Genomic DNA, 18,227 nt, shown 5'->3' with positions numbered 1-18,227 from the left:
CTGACAGTTGGATACCAGCCCTCGTGTGCACCCTAGAATGACCATTAACATATAGAGAAGGTCAGGAAAATAGACTGTGAACTGGCTGGAGTATTTTTCTAAATCAAAATAAATCAAGATAAAGTGTGGGCTTTGGTTTATCCAGGTTTCCCACTGTTGCCCTCAATGATGGATAAATACTGTCCCTATTCAGTTGATAGTTCTTATGTCTGGGCTCTGTGAGGAGACCGGACACCATCCCAAGTTCAGGCCTAGAAACTGGCGGAACTTACTTCTGTGGAAGACCAGGAAGCTTTGCAGTCTGTGGAGCATTTCAGGAGAGAACGAGAGACGCTGAAGACCTTGCAGCTCAGCTGTCCAGAACTGACCCCCAAAAAACATTTAAATGTCTAAGGTTCTACAGAGAAACATTTTAGAACTTCACCTTGGTGGGTCTGCCACATCCTTGACAAGCCTAGTAACATCTCTTAATATGTGGGAGCCCATATCTACGTTTTTCTAGACAGAGTGACACAGACATTTTTTCTTTTACACTAGAATTTAAGGATATATTTTGATGGCTGCAGCTGGTCTCAATGATTACATAACCATTTGAAATATCTGTCTGACGTTTTCCGTATTTGGATCCTCAAGCCAAAGTCCATTTCCCAGGTCCCACCTGGTGGACATGTGTGTGCCATGGACCCATGGGTGCTACCACCAGCTAAAAGTCTTGAGTGAGACTTCCACTTTCATGAAGCCCAAACTTACCTATCCTAGGGAACTTCAGGGGCAATCCAAACTCATTAGCACCTTAACTTTTCACCTTAGAATTTGTTGAAACTCTCCTGCCTTTTGACGGTAAACTAGTTGATTTTGTAGTGTTTTACCACATAATTACCATAATGATTTTCAGGATTCTACAATTATAACAAGATGAGCCTTTATGGAGTGGTAAACTTGCTCTTGAAGTTGGCCAAGATATACAGGAATTCTGCATAATAAACATTTACCTTATGGAATAGCTTTGGAAGAAGGGAAGGTGTGAGTCAGAAAGGTTGGCCGCTGTTCCTTTCCCCCCAACCCCCCTCCCACCTGCCCTTCCTGGCCACCGTTGCTTTTTTTTCCCCCACCCACCATCGCTGGCTGCTGTTGTCCCCCCCCACCTGCCCTCTGCTGTTTCTCCCCCCCACGCCACTATTGCTCCCCCCACCCGCCCTCCCTGGCCGCTGTAGCTCCCACCCACCCGCCCTCCCTGGCCGCTGTAGCTCCCGCCCTCCCTGGCCGCTGTAGCTCCCACCCGCCCGCCCTCCCTGGCCGCTGTAGCTCCCACCCGCCCGCCCTCCCTGGCCGCTGTTGCTCCCACCCGCCCGCCCTCCCTGGCCGCTGTTGCTCCCACCCGCCCGCCCTCCCTGGCCGCTGTTGCTCCCACCCGCCTGCCCTCCCTGGCCGCTGTTGCTCCCACCCACCCGCCCTCCCTGGCCCCTGTTGCTCCCCCCCACCCGCCCTCCCTGGCCCCTGTTGCTCCCCCCCACCCACCCTCCCTGGCCGCTGTTGCTCCTCCCCCACCCGCCCTCCCTGGCCGCTGTTGCTCCTCCCCCACCCGCCCTCCCTGGCCGCTGTTGCTCGCACCCCACCCGCCCTCCCTGGCCGCTGTTGCTCGCACCCGCCCGCCCTGGCCACCATTGCTTTTTCCCCCCACCTGCCTTTCTTGGCCGCTTTTGCTTTTCACCCCCACCCGCCCACCCTGGGCGCTTTTGCTTTTTACCCCCACCCGCCCACCCCGGCCGCTTTTGCTTTTTACCCCCACCCGCCCACCCCGGCCGCTTTTGCTTTTTACCCCCACCCGCCCACCCCGGCCGCTTTTGCTTTTTACCCCCACCCGCCCACCCCGGCCACTTTTGCTTTTTACCACGACCACCCGCCCACCCCGGCCACTTTTGCTTTTTACCACGACCACCCGCCCACCCCGGCCGCTTTTGCTTTTTACAACGACCACCTGCCCACCCCGGCCACTTTTGCTTTTTACAACGACCACCCGGCCGCTTTTGCTTTTGACCCCCACCCGCCCACCCCGGCCGCTTTTGCTTTTGACCCCCACCCGCCCACCCCGGCCGCTTTTGCTTTTTACCCCCACCCGCCCACCCCGGCCGCAGTTGCTTTTTACCCCCACCCGCCCACCCCGGCCGCAGTTGCTTTTTACCCCCACCCACCCACCCCAGCCGCAGTTGCTTTTTACCCCCACCCGCCCACCCCAGCCGCAGTTGCTTTTTACCCCCACCCGCCCACCCCAGCCGCAGTTGCTTTTTACCCCCACCCGCCCACCCCAGCCGCAGTTGCTTTTTACCCCCACCCGCCCACCCCAGCCGCAGTTGCTTTTTACGCCCACCCCAGCCGCAGTTGCTTTTTACGCCCACCCCAGCCGCAGTTGCTTTTTACGCCCACCCCAGCCGCAGTTGCTTTTTACGCCCACCCCAGCCGCAGTTGCTTTTACCAAACGACTGCAGTTGCTTTTACCCCCACCCGCCCACCCCGACCGCAGTTGCTTTTATCCCCACCCGCCCACCCCGACCGCAGTTGCTTTTATCCCCACCCGCCCACCCCGACCGCAGTTGCTTTTATCCCCACCCGCCCACCCCGACCGCAGTGAGTGAACATGGATACTGGAGACTATAGATACAGAAGTCCGATGCACAGTTTAAGAATTGCCTGATTTCGATTTTGTGCCCCTCAGATGTTGAGAATCTTACAGTACTCGATGCATATCAGCAGGCTTTGCAATGGCCGCACTTGTAGAATCTGTTACGTTTAGTCAGCCAAGTTGTGGCAGTGTGAGTCCCTCTATGATAACTGTGTGTAAGGCAATCCCCCGGGGTCCTGCCTCTTCTGTTTGTGATTGAGGGCTCGAGTGGTAGTTCTGGGCCTGTCACTCTATCTTTTTTCAAAATGTCCCAATGTTTACCCATTAAATTTCTGATACTATTCGAGGAGGAATTGTATGTGGTAATGAAATGTATATTTTTGTCTTTGGTGTTTCTGTCCTCATTGGGATATAGTAGGTGGTTTCCTCGTAAGAGGAGCTGCCTTCTTTTAGGCCAAACATACTTTGGCTGTATATTCCCTGTTCTGAAATCCTTGCTTCACGTGTAGTGATTGTTTCCTAAACTCAGTGTCAGTGCTATATACCCTGTTGTAGCATTTCCCCATAGGGGATGCTGTTGACAACATTTTGGGATAACTGTTATAGTGTAGCACGCTGTTGCCAGCAGTCGCCATACAATGTATCGTGGCGTCTACTCTCCCATTTTTCACCCACAGTCTGACATCTAAAAAATCCTTTGTGCTTAAAGTGGTGGTACACCTCAAATTATAAGGATTGTCATTCATTTTTTTCAAAACCATACATGCACGCTTTCTCAAGGGTGCCATTCTGAAGCAAAAATAAATCATCGTTATAGTCTGTCCCTATCAACACATAAACATAGGTCTCCCTAGAGGATTGGTAACACGTTGGGTAACACACAATAACCTCGGATGATTCCTTTCTTAAAAACTGTATTCATCATCATCCAAGACTCCCATACCCCGATCACGCTATTCAGTAAGACAGTTGTGATATTGATGGACCGCAGTCCTATATATTTCTAGGGTAATTTCCTCATAGCATTGAAGCTGTGACAGCTGTCTCAAGATTTCTTACTCATACATAGCCACATCCATCACAACAACATTCCCCCCTTGTCAGAGGGCTTTAGGACTATCGTGTGGTCCGATTGTAATGTGGTTAAAGCTTTTTTCTGAGAAGGAATTAAGTTATCAAGATCCTTCCTGATTTTACCTCTCAGGGCCATCAATTCCTTAATAATGATGTCCTGAAAAACATCAATATTGCCATGTGGTAGGGATAGAATAAGGCGGGATTTGGGTTTGAAACTGCTATTGCTCGGGCTGTTCATATCATCCCTAATGTATCCAAGATTTGAGACAAATTGACATTAGGGTCCTCACATCCCCCCTCTCTGTGTAGTACTTCCAATGCTAATAATCCCTCCACGCCACCAGTTTGCATGTCACACCATGGAACATCAAATCCCTGCACATAAGTCTTGCGTTTTGACCTTTTATGTAATTTACATAACTTCAATTTCCTGATAAACAGATATAGATTAATCCTGGTTAGATGGGTTCATAACCGTTAGTTTGGCACTCAGTTCTTTCTGTTCCGGTGAGTCGTTCTCCCTGTTTGTGTGGCCTCGCCACCCACTTCTTCTGGTTCTTCACCTTTTTTTCTGCCTTTTCCTCATCCCCTTCCTCTGAGTCTCGTCTGTCTTTTCTTGGTCTGTCTGCCTGGTGCAAAAGACGATACTCGTTCTGAAAACCTGACCGCTCCTCCATTCTCCCCATATTGTTTGGATCCGCATTGTCCCTGCTCACATCAGAACTAGACGCAGTGAAGGTACTCGGTTTGTTTTTTCTGCATGTCCTCTTGCCTCATTACTTGCCTATACACATTGTATTTTCTTGCAAACATGAGTATTTTGCCTTCTGCATAGTCGATTTAATCGCATTGGATTTTCTGATGTTTTTTGGCTTTAACTTCCTCTTCATATTTTGCCAATCAATCTGTCATTTTGTATATAGCTCTTTCAATGCAGTATGATCTTCTACATTTACAAGATCCTTTCTGGCATCCTTAATTTCATTGCGGATATGTGTCAGGTCCAATTTGGGATATTTTATGAGGCTCTGCATCATGCCTTTTCTCTATTTGGCTGTGAAGTCAGCTCATTCCTCTAAGAGTCCCATATATATAATATGTATTTTGAGATAGAAAATATGCATTGCATATTTTCAAAGGAGTAACATACATACCCCTCTTGACTTTCATTGAGTGTAACACAATATCCAGGAAAGGTCATGCTGAAAAAGGGCAGGTCAGAATAAACTCAGTAATGCTGTACTTAAAATGTTTGTACAAATAATTATCCAAAGGTTCTTTTACATGAATCTACGTTCACGTTTCTGTACATGCAGAACGCAAGGCCTTATTCAAGCCTAACAAATGATTCACACTTCTAGAGAGTATCTAATTAAGCGCTATAAAACTATGTGTGAGCAAAGCATTCCACTAATTAGGAAACATTTGGAAATTAGGAAAGTTTGTCTTCCACTAGATCACTATGAACATTAACTTGCCAGAAATAGATCTCATGTCCAGACTGAGATTTAGTAAACATAACTGTCCAGAAACTCCTACAAGATGCTGAGAGCATGTATCATGAAAATGAACTTAAACTTAAAACGTGTTGAAGGCATATTTTCTTTAGAAAGAAAACCGCCACTGTAGAGCTCTTATGTTGGTGAGCATTGTTACTTAAAGAACATCAGTATCGCCTGCATTGAATGACTCCTGTGTATCAATGGCTATCATTATTTTACAACCCAGAGGTCCATGTCTCCCCTAGAGGTACTTTTGAGAACAGTCAATTTTAGATGTATTAATGAATTCAGTACTTGGAAACATCACGACCTAGTGTGTGGTAGACCTAAATTATGATCAATTATGTTTGGGGACCTAAAGCCCAGTGTACACGTAGTTCGCAAAGGCTGTGGTCAAGTTGCCTGTAACGCTGATTCAAGAGCTAATCTTGCATTAATAATGCAACCCCACCCCTCTTCTAAATGTCCTCCTCTTAATATGATTTTGTGTGCTTGGTCACATATCTCATTTCAATTATTGATTGTTTATTTGAGTCTGCAGGTGGGGGGTATACATAATTGTGTGCATATTTTTTCATTTGCAGGTCAATTAATTTCAGACGAAGTGGAAGAAATTCTGAAGAAATATGACCTTGGTAGTTACAGTATCGCTTACAGAAATCATTTGGCTACCCGATCTGCTGGTGCAGAATTTGATGACAGCTATTTAGGTAAGAACAAACTATCCTGAAATACTTTTCAGTTTCATTGTTCATCAGGCTTGCTCGTATTTCGTAAATGAAATTGTGCTTCATTCCAAAAACTGACTAATTAGTGATTTCACTGTCATGTCATTTTACCAGAATATTAATTTCTGAATATATGAATCAATGGCAGTGACAGTAGGTCTGGCTTTAAATGTGCCAACATATGTAAAAAAAAAAAAAGGAATTCATCAATAAAGTTTAGATGTATTACATGCACAGGTGCTGTCTAGCCCATTAAAGCATGCCTTGTTGGCTAATCCATTGCTGTGGAAAAGTACTAAAAAAGGATTGCTTGCTGTACACTATGCATGTCGGAGATAAACAATTATATGTGCTAAGTAGGGTGATGATGGAGTGTACTTTTCAGATGTGAAATAGTTCCACATGAATTCCAAAGGAAGTACTCCCTGGAAGGTGGAAAGATACACTAAATCGCTAATAGCATGAGGTGAGAGATCAACACTCCTGTGGGTGGAACCAAAGCAGCCTGTACGTATTTCATAAATGATTCGTATCAGTATGTTTTACACAATATTGATTCTAAGGGCCATATGTACAAACACATTTTCCCATAGACACAAAATGGGTAAAACCCTTTGCTACATCTGGCCCTAAATGTAGTCTTCTATTTAGAATCATTCTTATGTTACCTTGATAAATCCAGGGATATGCCACCTGTCATGCTTAATGAGGCAAAACAGATGATGGCGGGCGTAAGTGAATGAGACAGCAATTTTTACACCTGATTCAGGCTTAGCAGTGCACAACTGAGCAGAAACCGAGGTGTTTAGACCAGTTTCAGGTTTTGTTAACATCCTATAAGGAGCAAACCTAAGTTTGTCAGATTGTTACTGTCTCCAGTGACAGACACATAGATACTGCTGACTAAGTTCGAGTCACCGTTACATCCAAGATAGAACAAATAATCTTAATTATGAGCCAATTTTACATGGCTCGGTTTCTTTGATGTGTGAATGGGAGTGGCTCTTGATCATTATTTCTGGATGATGTGATGCAATCATAATGGCTCTTTTGCACCATGAAAGCAGAGAAGTCCATTGAAGTGAATCCGGCTTTAACAATACTCTAGATACTCACAAAAATGGGAAACACTCGGAAGAAAGAGTCGGGAAACCACGAGGTTGTGAAAAACTAAAGCGAAACAACGCTTTTGTTTTCCACAACTCCCTGGTTTCGGTACCTCAACCACGCATGTCTGAACAACGTACATGCGTGGTTAAGGTACAGAAGGGAGTCGGAGTGGACGCGGTGAAGGAGAAGGTAAGTTGGGCTGGGACTGGGGCTGTTTTGGGGTGGAGGGGTGGTGGTTTGGAGGTGTGGGGGGGCTAGGGGTGATTAGGGTTTAGGGGGGCAGGGTTTAGGTTTTAGGGGCGGGGTGGGGACTCTGGGTATTTTTAATTTTTGGGGTGGGGGCTGGGGGTGATTAGAGTTTGGGGGGATCAGGGTTTAGGTTTGTGGGGTGGGGTGGGGTGGGGGGCTGGGGTGGATGCATGCTGGGTCGTGCATGCTGATTTGTAATGCCTTTACCAGGAATGCGTTTACAACAGTAAAAATGTTGTAAACGCATTCGTGGTAAAGGTATTAGTGTTTAGAACGAGGTCATTGTTCAGACCTCGTTGTTGAGCCACAGGTGGTTTAGGTACCCATGGTTCCGACATATAACCCACAAAAATGCCCCAAGGGAAGTTAAAAACCTCACATGGAAAGACAAGGGAGTCTTTTTGCCAAAGAATGTTCGCAAAGACAGGATGGAAGTAGGTGGGACAAAGTGTAAAACTTCAACAATACCTGTTGTAAGTTATGAATAGAATTTACATATAATACAGAAAAGAAGGGAAACACCAGAGGGTTCAATTAATGAGCATTGGTCTTAAAAGACAATGCTGATGAACTATTACTGTTCTCTTGTGGCCACTGGGTTAAGGCACTGTTCTTGCTGCAACTGATTCAATGGCCACAATGCGATTTAAACATGAAAACTGAAGAACTGTCAGCCAACCTGCTGCGTAGCCAACTGCGTTGGCCTCCGTGTGGAGAAGTTAAGGAAACTTGTAACAGCCCTTCATGAGACGAAAAACTCCTTTGAATGACTGGATGTAACGGCTCATGTGGGGAGTGTCGACTCGGGTGTTCTTACTACATGGGCATTGGAAATGAGCAAGAGTCTGCTGATCAAGTACCATGAAAATGTCATGGCTCATTCCTGACAGCTGTAACCTAAATTAGATTGAGTTTGTGAGTAGTTGCATGGGTGTTTTTTGTCAGACAACACAACAAGAAGGGGTGATTTGCTCCTGAGCATACTACAGCTGCAAACAATTGTAAATACCTTTTAACTCTAATTAGTAGAATATTCAAGAAGGTAAAGGTGAGCTTGTAATTATTTGAAAACTCCCTGAAACCGATTCACGACAGTGACCTTAATCTCCCAGCATCCCTACTCTTTCAATCCAAGATGCAGTAGAGTTATGGCTAGAGCATGCAGCTAGGATTATCCATTTACACTTATATTTAAGCCTCTCAAAAGACAAGATTGGATTTTTTTTATTTGGAATTCATGTTAGTTGTAGGCCCTGTTCACCGCAGCTCCACGTTAATCTCTGCTTTTCTCCTGATGCCAGGTTTTAATATTTGCCACAAAATAAACTTTGCTTAGTGTTGTACTTGGGGGGCCCCTAGATATGTGTACAGTGGCTGTAGCACAAAAAAATCAGTCTGGTGAAAACGAAAAGCTTCAACGTTAAGGCTATCAGGGTGCCCTCTATGAGGCGTCCCAAGCCTGTTCTCACATCCCTTGCCTATCAGTGGAATAGGAAGAAGTCACAGTTCAAATATTCAGGACACATGTCTCTGTGACTTGTGCTGTGCTGGCTGAACCCCATCTGAAAGTTTCGCTTTGAGAAACAAGACGTTCCCTCTCAGTCCAGCAAAATAAGAAATCTCACTGTTTCAACAGCATTTCAGATGCTTTGATGAACCAGAATTGACATGCATCTCACACATTCTTCAAGGTGACTGCAAAACACATCCCCCTTCCCGCCCAAAAGAACATAGGGGTAGCTAGCTGAGGGCCAGAAGAACCAATACTTAAAAAAATAAAGGATCAATGTGTTAAAAAAAGAAATAGGTTGCCAGGTGGAGCGTGTAAGGGGGATGGTGAGGGAGCAATAATAGAGTGGGAGGAGGGTGGTACAGGGGAAGTGTAGAGGAGGAGGGACAGTGTACTACATGGAACATGGGGAATGGGATGGGAAAAGGAATAAATAGTACCTCCATCACGTCGGGAGCAGCGGACGGGTACAAAGTGAGTTGAATTAATTTGTGCTTGGTCGGTGCTCCACAGTGAGGAATGGAAGTGGCGTTTGGCCTGTGCTGGCTAATTAGGAGGCAACAAACGAGTGAAACTAAAGCCAATAAACAGTAAGCAATGGGGGGGATTACAAGCCCTTTATTGAAAAGAATAGTTTCTTGCAAGCAAGAGCACCTGTGTTAGCACATGCTGCTTACACACACTCAATTCTAAAAAGAGGGAAGAAAATCAAAATGTCTTGCAGACAGACACCTGCACTGTCAAGCCAAGAATATCTGCCTTGTTTGTCCTTACAGGTGAGAAAGTAAAACTGAATGAGTAAGCAATCTTCAAATTGTTGCTCCGTATGTGAAGCATCCAGTGATTCAATCTATGAACAGCAGGATATATCTGTACCTTTTTGTTAGTGGCTGAAAACATTATGTTTGCGTAGTTACTCACTTACAGGATTGTTGTTGGAGCGGTGGTTCACGTCTTTCTTTTAAACTGAATTACAACTGATAGAGCACCAGCCAAAGGGAGTATTTGTTTTTCAGTAGAAACCCCCAAAACGCTGGATTTTGCTACACTTTTACTGCTTTGGTGCTCTATGATGTCAATAAGTATTCTGAAACCACTACCCGTGATCACTTTTCTGCAACGGATGCATCCACTGTGACCCACATGACAATTCTAAGCCACTTAGTTTGTACTTGTGGATATCTGCACATCCCTGGTACACCTGGGACCTACTCGCATTGCTGGATTTGAAGCATGGCTCACATCTTGGTTTCACCTTACTGTTTACTACATGTTGCAGTGTAATGGCTAGCAGGGTTACTGCTTAAATCAAAGCAGCGTCTCAGTCCAGAGCAAGGGTTACCTCCATGAATTAATTCTCCTTTACTGTGAGTGGAAAAAGAGCTTTAGTTTCTGAAAGCTCAGAATGTGCCAATAAAGATCACTCTACATATGGATGCCTCCAGAATCAGTTGTCCCTTCGGAAAACATGCAGCACTCCTGTTTACATTGTGATGATCTAAAAAGTATGCCTTCGATACAGAAGGATCAAGGGCCATATTATGAACTTGTTCAGTGCCCATGTGCCAAGAAAAGAGGTTCATGAGCTATGTTTTGTAAAACTGTGCTGTTTTCAGTTCATGCATCAACTCCAAAAATGTATACTCTGTAGATGGTATTAACTCGTATTTTCCTAGTATGTGGGGCAGGTGGTGCAGTTGCAGCAAAAACAAGCGCATGGACATGTTCTGAGCTTGCACACTGACACAGGTAAAGTCCCAGGGTCACCAAGTTCATGTTGTATTCCTACTGCCTCCATATCAAAAAGAAGCTTAGATTTTGTGGTGATGAAACAAGACTTGACATCGTCACCTATACAAAATCCTGTGACCGCATATAATGAAAACATATTCAGCTGTGCTCATACTTTCCCCCGAGATGGAAAATGTGCTGTAACAGTACATACTGCACAGAGTAAAAAGGTAAAGTGACCTGTGCAACTGTAACAAATGCCTGTCAGGAACACAGTCTCCTGCTTTAAAAATAATCCACTGCTTAAAAAAACTGAAAAATACCCATTTGGTCAAAATCAGTGCTTAGAGGTCCTCAGGTAAAGACAAAACCCACAGACTGGGACCTGCAATGTAAAATGAACTTTTTTCCCAAAGTGACCTGCACATACAAACGCCCAAGGCCATCTGCAGTTGATGAAGCTTCTTGACTACCATAGCAGCTTTTTCATGCAGCAGCACAGTTTGCTATCACCAAAGTCCCTATAACTGACAGTATGAATATAATAATTTATTAGGAGGCATCCTGGCAGTGGCCAAGCAGAGCAGGAGTAGGCCGAGATCAAACCAAAAAAAAAAAACATTAATTAGCCCAGATCTTTCTTGGTGTTTCAAGGCAATAAAACAGTAAAGAGTGGCACTGGTGTGCAATAACACAGACCATTAAAATATATACATCTCATGTCCTAAATAGAAAATCTTCTATTGCCATTCGTCTCAAGAGCAAAGCAGCAGGAAGGTGTGTTAAAGGACCAGCATTAACCTTTTATCTGCTACATTAAAATCTTAATAGGCTGCAAACATATCTTCATTTATGCACTTCCTTGGCAATGGTTGGGACGGGACTACTGAAAAAAGGTGTTTGAGTATTAATGAAAAGTTACTTGAAAGATGACTGTTGCAAAGTCAGTCATCTTTTTGCCCTGTTCATCCCCATTTTTTTGTTGCTGACTGGTGCTGATGATAACCGACTCTGACTTTGCCTTGGACTCTGTTAGCCAGACCCAGGCCAGTGCTATGTTAAAACACACATTTGTAGTAGAGTACTCTAGTTATTAGGGTACCATTTTGGTTGTCCTGACAGACCCTGTGAGTCCCTAGTATATAATGGGGCAAGGGTGTACAATCTGCCATTAAGCCCCTATATAATAGGGAATGGAGATTAGAGGCCCAGCAGAATTTCTGCACTTGCATGTGTGCACTGCTGTGTGCTGCCTGTCCTTTTAAATGAAGACCTGCCTTGCAGCCTGTTTACATTCCTACCATTTGCATGACAGCCCCTGTAGGTCCCTAGTAAACAATGTGGTAAGGGTGGTGCCAACTACCTCTAAGACCCTCGTACATAATAGGGCATGGAAGTAGAGACCCAGCAGAATTGCTGCCCTTTGCATGTGGGCACTGCTGAAGGTTTTCTGTCATTTTAAAATGCAGCCTGACTGTGAAGACTGCATTTACATGGAAATGGTGCCCCAATTCGACTTTGGTGCTGTGGGCACTTTAAATGTGATGATCTACCTTATTTTCACATATTAGGTACCCCCAGGGTCTCCCCTAGGTATCCCAGGGGCAGGGGTCATGTAACCATAAGCAGGGGTCTTATAAAATATGTTTTATAAACCCAGGTAATGGAAAAACTGATCATTTCATTTCCCCCCACTATAGATACTGGCCTTTATAGGCTATCATTGCTATATTTTATTTTCATGGTAATAATAGTAAGGAAAAGTGCAGAAAAGTAATTCAAGGACTTAAAAGATTTGTTTTGATAAATCCAGCAATTTGACATTGGTGAATTTATCACCACTAGTACAGAAAATAAGTTATAAGGCCTTTCTTTCTGTAAGCCAAAATCCAGCCTTCTGACTGTCCCCTCTGATTGGTCAGTGCTAACAGGATTAGCAGAGCTGCTTGATTAAGTGATAAGTGGCTGTCCAGGGGAGAGCATCTCTGGTGAAGGGCAGCTCGGGGTTACACAGGAATGCATGAGCAGGGGGAGGGGTAATAAAACATACAGCCTCAAAGGAGAGCAGGACAGGAAAGAATGCCAGATTACCTAACCCCCACCTTCTGGACCCCTCAGCCAGATACTAGGCTTAAGGAAGGAACTTGCAGATGAGCTATGGAAATGAGCCACACTAGAGGATGGTTTAGTCAGCTCTTAGTTTCAGACATCATGCATTTTGGAAAAATATACCACACTTAGCAGGAAGTGGTCATGCATCTGGGTGTCACTCTGCATTCTGTTGGTTGGGCGCCCCCCTTCCTGATGCCCAGGAGCTTGGAATAAATGTGTGAGAGGTGCATAGCCTCTCAGATCTGCTTCCTGAAACTACAAGAGAAAGAAGGACTGCCCTGATGGAATCTGGATCTGCACCCTTGGCCTGCACTTCTAACTGAACTGTGCCTGCTGCACAATCTGGTACTACAGCCCTGGGGATGGTGCCTTGCTTCAAGAAGGACTCAGGAGTGGACTCCCTGCAGCTACAGGTTAACAGAGCTTCACCTGCATCATCCCCAGCAAAACTCCCCAGCCTGGAGTGCATCCAGTGGACTTTTAAGGATTTGACCAGGTGCATTGCCGGAATTGTGGTCCAACTTTCCAAGGACCATCCAGGAGATTCCAGACCCTTGGATTTGTGTTTTGGACCCTCTGTACCTGCAAGGAGGACTTCAGGAAACGCCTCCTGAAGATTGGAAAATTTTAGTAAAATTGGCGCTTTGTGTTTCTAAGCACTAGGAAGTGTTTATTCTTGTAAAATTCATATCTCTGGTTCCCTACATTGGACTTTTGTCGTTTTGGTGTCTATTTACTCATAAAAATATAACCTATGTTTTATAAATTGGTATGGGATTTTTATTGTGTGTTGTGTCTCACTTATTTACTATATTGGTGTTTTTGAATGCTTTACACTCTTGTCTCCTAAGTTAGACCTGCCTGCTCGGTTATAGCTACCAAGGGTTGAGCAAGGGGCTAATTTACTGGGACCTATACTGAACCTATATTTGGTTAGTGTCCTTCGTGCCAGTGGTAGGTTCATAGTTACCACTGCCAGTAACCCACTTACCAACAAGGACCATCAATGACAGGGTTCAAAGAAGGGAATGCCTAACAATTCCACTCTTTTCCCACCATGAAACCACCACCCTAGCTCCATCAAGTTCCAGGTGCCTGCCATATATCCTCAGCTTGCTTTGCAGACCAGCGTATTAAGGAATGTTCCACAATACACACAGTCAAAGTAGTGCTTCTCAGACCCACTACACAACCTATGAACGAAAACAACAGCTAATTATAACCTAACTAATGTGCCCCTAACCTATAGCTTATAAATAAGCATAACAGCTATGCTTCCATCTGTTCAAAAGTTTTGTCTTCACCTCAGACCTTCCCAATCACTTAACCTCTGTTCCCACCCAAATCCTTAAGGAATGTGTCCCAAAATCAGCAGTACACAAGCCCAAAACCTCAAAAACACTCCATAATACACTTAGGACTTGAAATTATGCTAAACAGGAACAATCCTTGCGTACAAAACTCCGATCAGAAGACCCACCCAAGAACTCAGTGTCGAAACATCTGAAAACTGGACAACATGATTGAGGGAAAACTTTTTCCCTTGACCATTTCTTGCCCCATCCCTAACTGGTCTGACTTGGTGTGAGACAACACAACTCACACATCATCCCCCAAGGGTGACACATCACTCCTCAACAAACTATGTTTTCACATCAAACCTAACAACTCTGAAATACGAAATGCCTAGTGAAGAAAAAAAAAAAACATACATAATGAAAAAATGCAGCTTCCCAAGGTTGAAAACAAACCAAAGATAACTTCCCCACAATATCTGAGAGCAATGTACTAGAAATCAGTTCACATTTTTGACAATAAGCACACCTTTCCCTAGCTTACTCTGCTAAAATCCTCCTCCATTGTTCACCTTCCTTCGAGTCAAATCCCCAGAAACACTTAGCATAAAAAGATATGCTCGCAGTCTTACTTGAAATAGTGACTGAAGAAAGACCCAGATCAATCTGGCACATTATAATCTGAACAGTATCTGCTTGCCTCAGCAGAACTTCCACTGGATCCCGCAGTCTTGTGCATGCTCCAAAACTCCGAAACTCAAGTTGCTACTGACTTCTCAGTTAGTCCAAACATTCCTATCTCCCCCAGCTGCCAGAAATCCCATGGCATCCTGGTGTTCAATGGTTCTGCTTCCGGCACTAGCCTACGGAAGCTCTGCTACTGTGAACGAGACAATGCATCCACTATGTTATCAGCATCGGGTACAGATCTCACCTTAAATAGAATGTTGAACTTGAAACAACTCAACAGGAAAATCCTTAGCAACCTGAGAACTCTCTTTGGCTTTCTGTGTATCCATCAAAGCAACCACAGTTTGATTACCAACATTGAAAACCACCTTCCTGTTGACCTCAATCTGTCCCCATAATTCTATCTCAACAACCAAAGGAAAAAAATTGAAGAAAGCAAAATTTCTCTTCTGAGCAATCCATGTCTGTGACCAAGGCTCAGCCACCCACAACCATCCCAGAAAATGTCAAAATCATGTGCGCCTGCAGCATCGAAAAAGAAAATTGTACTTGCCATAGCCAATCATCTTCCAAAGAGAATATTGAAAGTCCATTGAATTCTTTTGAAAACGTAATCTCAATCCTCAAATCTTTCCTCTCGCTTGCTTTTAGCCAGATTTTTTGATGTGGTAAAAGTTCACCTGCCACTGGAAAAACCCAGCCACCTGCAAAAAGTTGTTCCACCTCTCACTACTCTGCAAGCAAAATTCAAGTGGCATAGTAGTTGTTGCATTTTTCGTAACTCCAGCTTGAGATAATCAACAGCCTCTTCCAGCATTTGTATCAGTCTTCACTTTATCATGTGGTAAGCGAACCTCCATATGCATTGAATTAAATTCAATACCCAAAAAGCTAATTGTATGTAGGCTTCCATTTACTCAGAAGCCAAAGGGACGCTGAGTTCAGCCATGGCAACTTGAACATCAGAAAGAGCTTTCTGGCATTCACCAGAATTTTCTTTTACAACCAGCAACAAATCATCTAAATAGTGTGTAACATAACAGAAATCATATTTGAACTGGAAAAACCAATGCAGGAATTAAATAACATTTCAAATGGAGAAAAATATAATTGTTGTCTATGTCCTTTTTTAACATAGTCGAAAATCTTCAGTAAAACTCCAAAACAAACATTTTGCTCCATTCTGACATGGATAAAATTGCAGCCAATAACTTAACATACTGTAATCAACTGGAGTAGGACCCTCTTCCCACCACCTGCTGTTGCCCTCTACTCCCGTCGTTTTCCCTCTGCGGCCCACTTTGCCAATTGAACAGGACATGATCAAAACATTGGGTAACTGGATGCCTCCCCTCACAATTGGAACAATCATGCCTTATCCTGCAGTGGAGTCTTGTGCTGCCCCCCTATTGAATGACCCCTGCATGCAGTACCAACAAATCACTGGCCGTGTGAGCCACTGGAACCAGCCTAGTTGATCTTATCCACTACCTGCACAAATCATTGTCAATCTCATCCCATTCCTTCCTTAGATTTACCGCCAAATGGGCTCTAGACTCCTCATTGTATCGGAGCAATGCAAATCCACCATAATCCATTTGGGCTCTCTGAACCACATTAATTTTTTTTTTTTACATTGCAAGGCATCGCTCCAGATGACTTTCACAAAAAACACTAGCAGAAATCAAAAATGGTTATGTCCAATTTTCAGTTGCTGTGGCCACCCTCGGACATCACCTTAATTCTCATTCTTCTTCTTGTAAACCTTACTTAGCTTGTATTTTAGTATGTAATAGCTTAAAGACATCATTCCCTTTTCCAAATGTTTTCCTTCATCGCCTGTGCCAAGTGCGCCCCAAAGGCATCGATACACCCATGTACGGCAGCCTTTTTAACAGTTCCTCTTGCAACCCCAGTGCTGTTATCCATACTTGTTGCCACCTTCTCATTATCCATACTGGCACTCTTTGGTGCACACATAATATTTTTGTCTTGGGCACCCTGTAACTTTACAGAAACTTCAGTTCAATGGCATCTGTGGCTGTAGATACAGATGCTCTGCATACTCCTGCCACCTAATGTTGATTCCAGAGTAGTGCAAGTTGTTTTTCTTTGAAGAAGTGTTCTGAGTCACAGGACCAAGTGACTCCTCCTCTAGGAGATGTTGCCCATAAGCATCAACTTCTTTGTTAGATTATTTTCTCTCTGCCGTCGGGTTTAGACATGTGTCTTTTTGCTCCATCTTTCAACTTGCTCCAGTTCAAAATCTTTCCTCTTTCTTACCCTCTTTTTGACGGTATTGTTTCCACTTGCGATTTTCCACCCTAGGAATCATCTGTCTTGGCACTGAACGTGTGCCCTTCAGGGCATCTTCGCCCAACTCGAGCCTACCTTACCATGCAGCACTGAAGGATAAGCCAACCTGATGGAAGGAACTACATTTCGCTTCTGCCCTGGGCTCCACGTTGAATTTCCCCACACCAACTCACTTCTGGTGTGTAATCTCTGCCTCTCCCTGATCATTAAGAGTTTACCTGTGAGTACGCTGACTGGAAATGACACACAAAACTCCGGATGGCACCATCTTTGGGGAGGGAACACGCACAGGAGGAACCTGTACAGGAAGAAGAGGCCCTTTCTATCTGGGACTCTTGTGACTCAGACGTAGAGTCGGACATCGAGAGCCATGAGAGATCACCATGGTGCAAGAGGTGAATACCGTGGCCCTTCTTGCTCCTACAAGACTCTTAAGAGACCCCTTCTCGAGGTCACCGGTACACCCCTTCCAGGCCATGGTCAGAATTGAAAAACTACTTTGACTACCCTGCCTTCCAGCGCGGCACTGAAAACATCAGCCCAGATCAGGCCATTGTCTTCGGCTTCATCCTCCTTCATATCGGACCAAGAAATCACCAATCCAAGCTTCGGCTCCAAGCCGAACACCTACAGCCTCCACCTCAGTACTGACAAAATTGCACAGACCATAATCTTTGGTGCCAAAGCACATGGAGACGAAATCATCAGACTACAGAGACTCCAGCCAGTCTCCTGCTATCCCTTCTCTTGTGGAGCCTGCACTGGAGACCATGGAAGCTAGTCTCCGCTGTCTCCAAATTCAGGAGGGTACAGGATGCATTATTGCTTCATCTCCTGCCCTTTTAAACAGGAAGCTTTCCTTTCAGGAACCTTTGGACGCTCCTCCACCTCAAATGAAAAATAGCAAGAACAAGGCAACCAGCCCACCTTGCAGGCCTTAACCACCACCTCCTTCTCCATCTTCTCCACCTCCTTGTTCCCCTCCATCTCCCTCCCCTCCTTACTCTCCCGCCTCACTTACACCAGGAGATTACACTCCTCAGGTTTCCCCTTTATTCACTGGGGAAGATTTGGGTGGGCTACAGCATGACCCAGATCCCTGGGATACTTCTGATCCTTACCCTATCCCCTCTAGTGATCCAGACCTCTACCCTGCATGCCCCTTACAACTAGAGGATACTGCTTCCTACCAACAAGTAGTGCCACGAGCAGCTGCCTTCCATAACATAGAGTTACATAAACACCCTATTGAGCAGGACTTTCTCCTCAATACACTGACCTCTACAA

General features: G+C 44.7%; 1 protein-coding gene across 1 annotated transcript in view; it reads left to right on the top strand.

Annotated features, from left to right (window-relative positions):
* ITGAV (integrin subunit alpha V) overlaps positions 1 to 18,227 on the top strand; it is a 447,435-nt gene that overhangs the window by 77,789 nt on the left and 351,419 nt on the right. Inside the window, exon 7 of the mRNA XM_069225776.1 lies at positions 5,784 to 5,909. Within this exon, the coding sequence (XP_069081877.1) occupies positions 5,784 to 5,909 (126 nt within the window). The remainder of the gene's footprint in view (positions 1 to 5,783; positions 5,910 to 18,227) is intronic.

Source organism: Pleurodeles waltl, chromosome 3_1, assembly GCF_031143425.1.
Source record: "Pleurodeles waltl isolate 20211129_DDA chromosome 3_1, aPleWal1.hap1.20221129, whole genome shotgun sequence".
NCBI lineage: Eukaryota > Metazoa > Chordata > Amphibia > Caudata > Salamandridae > Pleurodeles > Pleurodeles waltl.
This window is presented reverse-complemented; position numbering and strand designations above follow the sequence as displayed.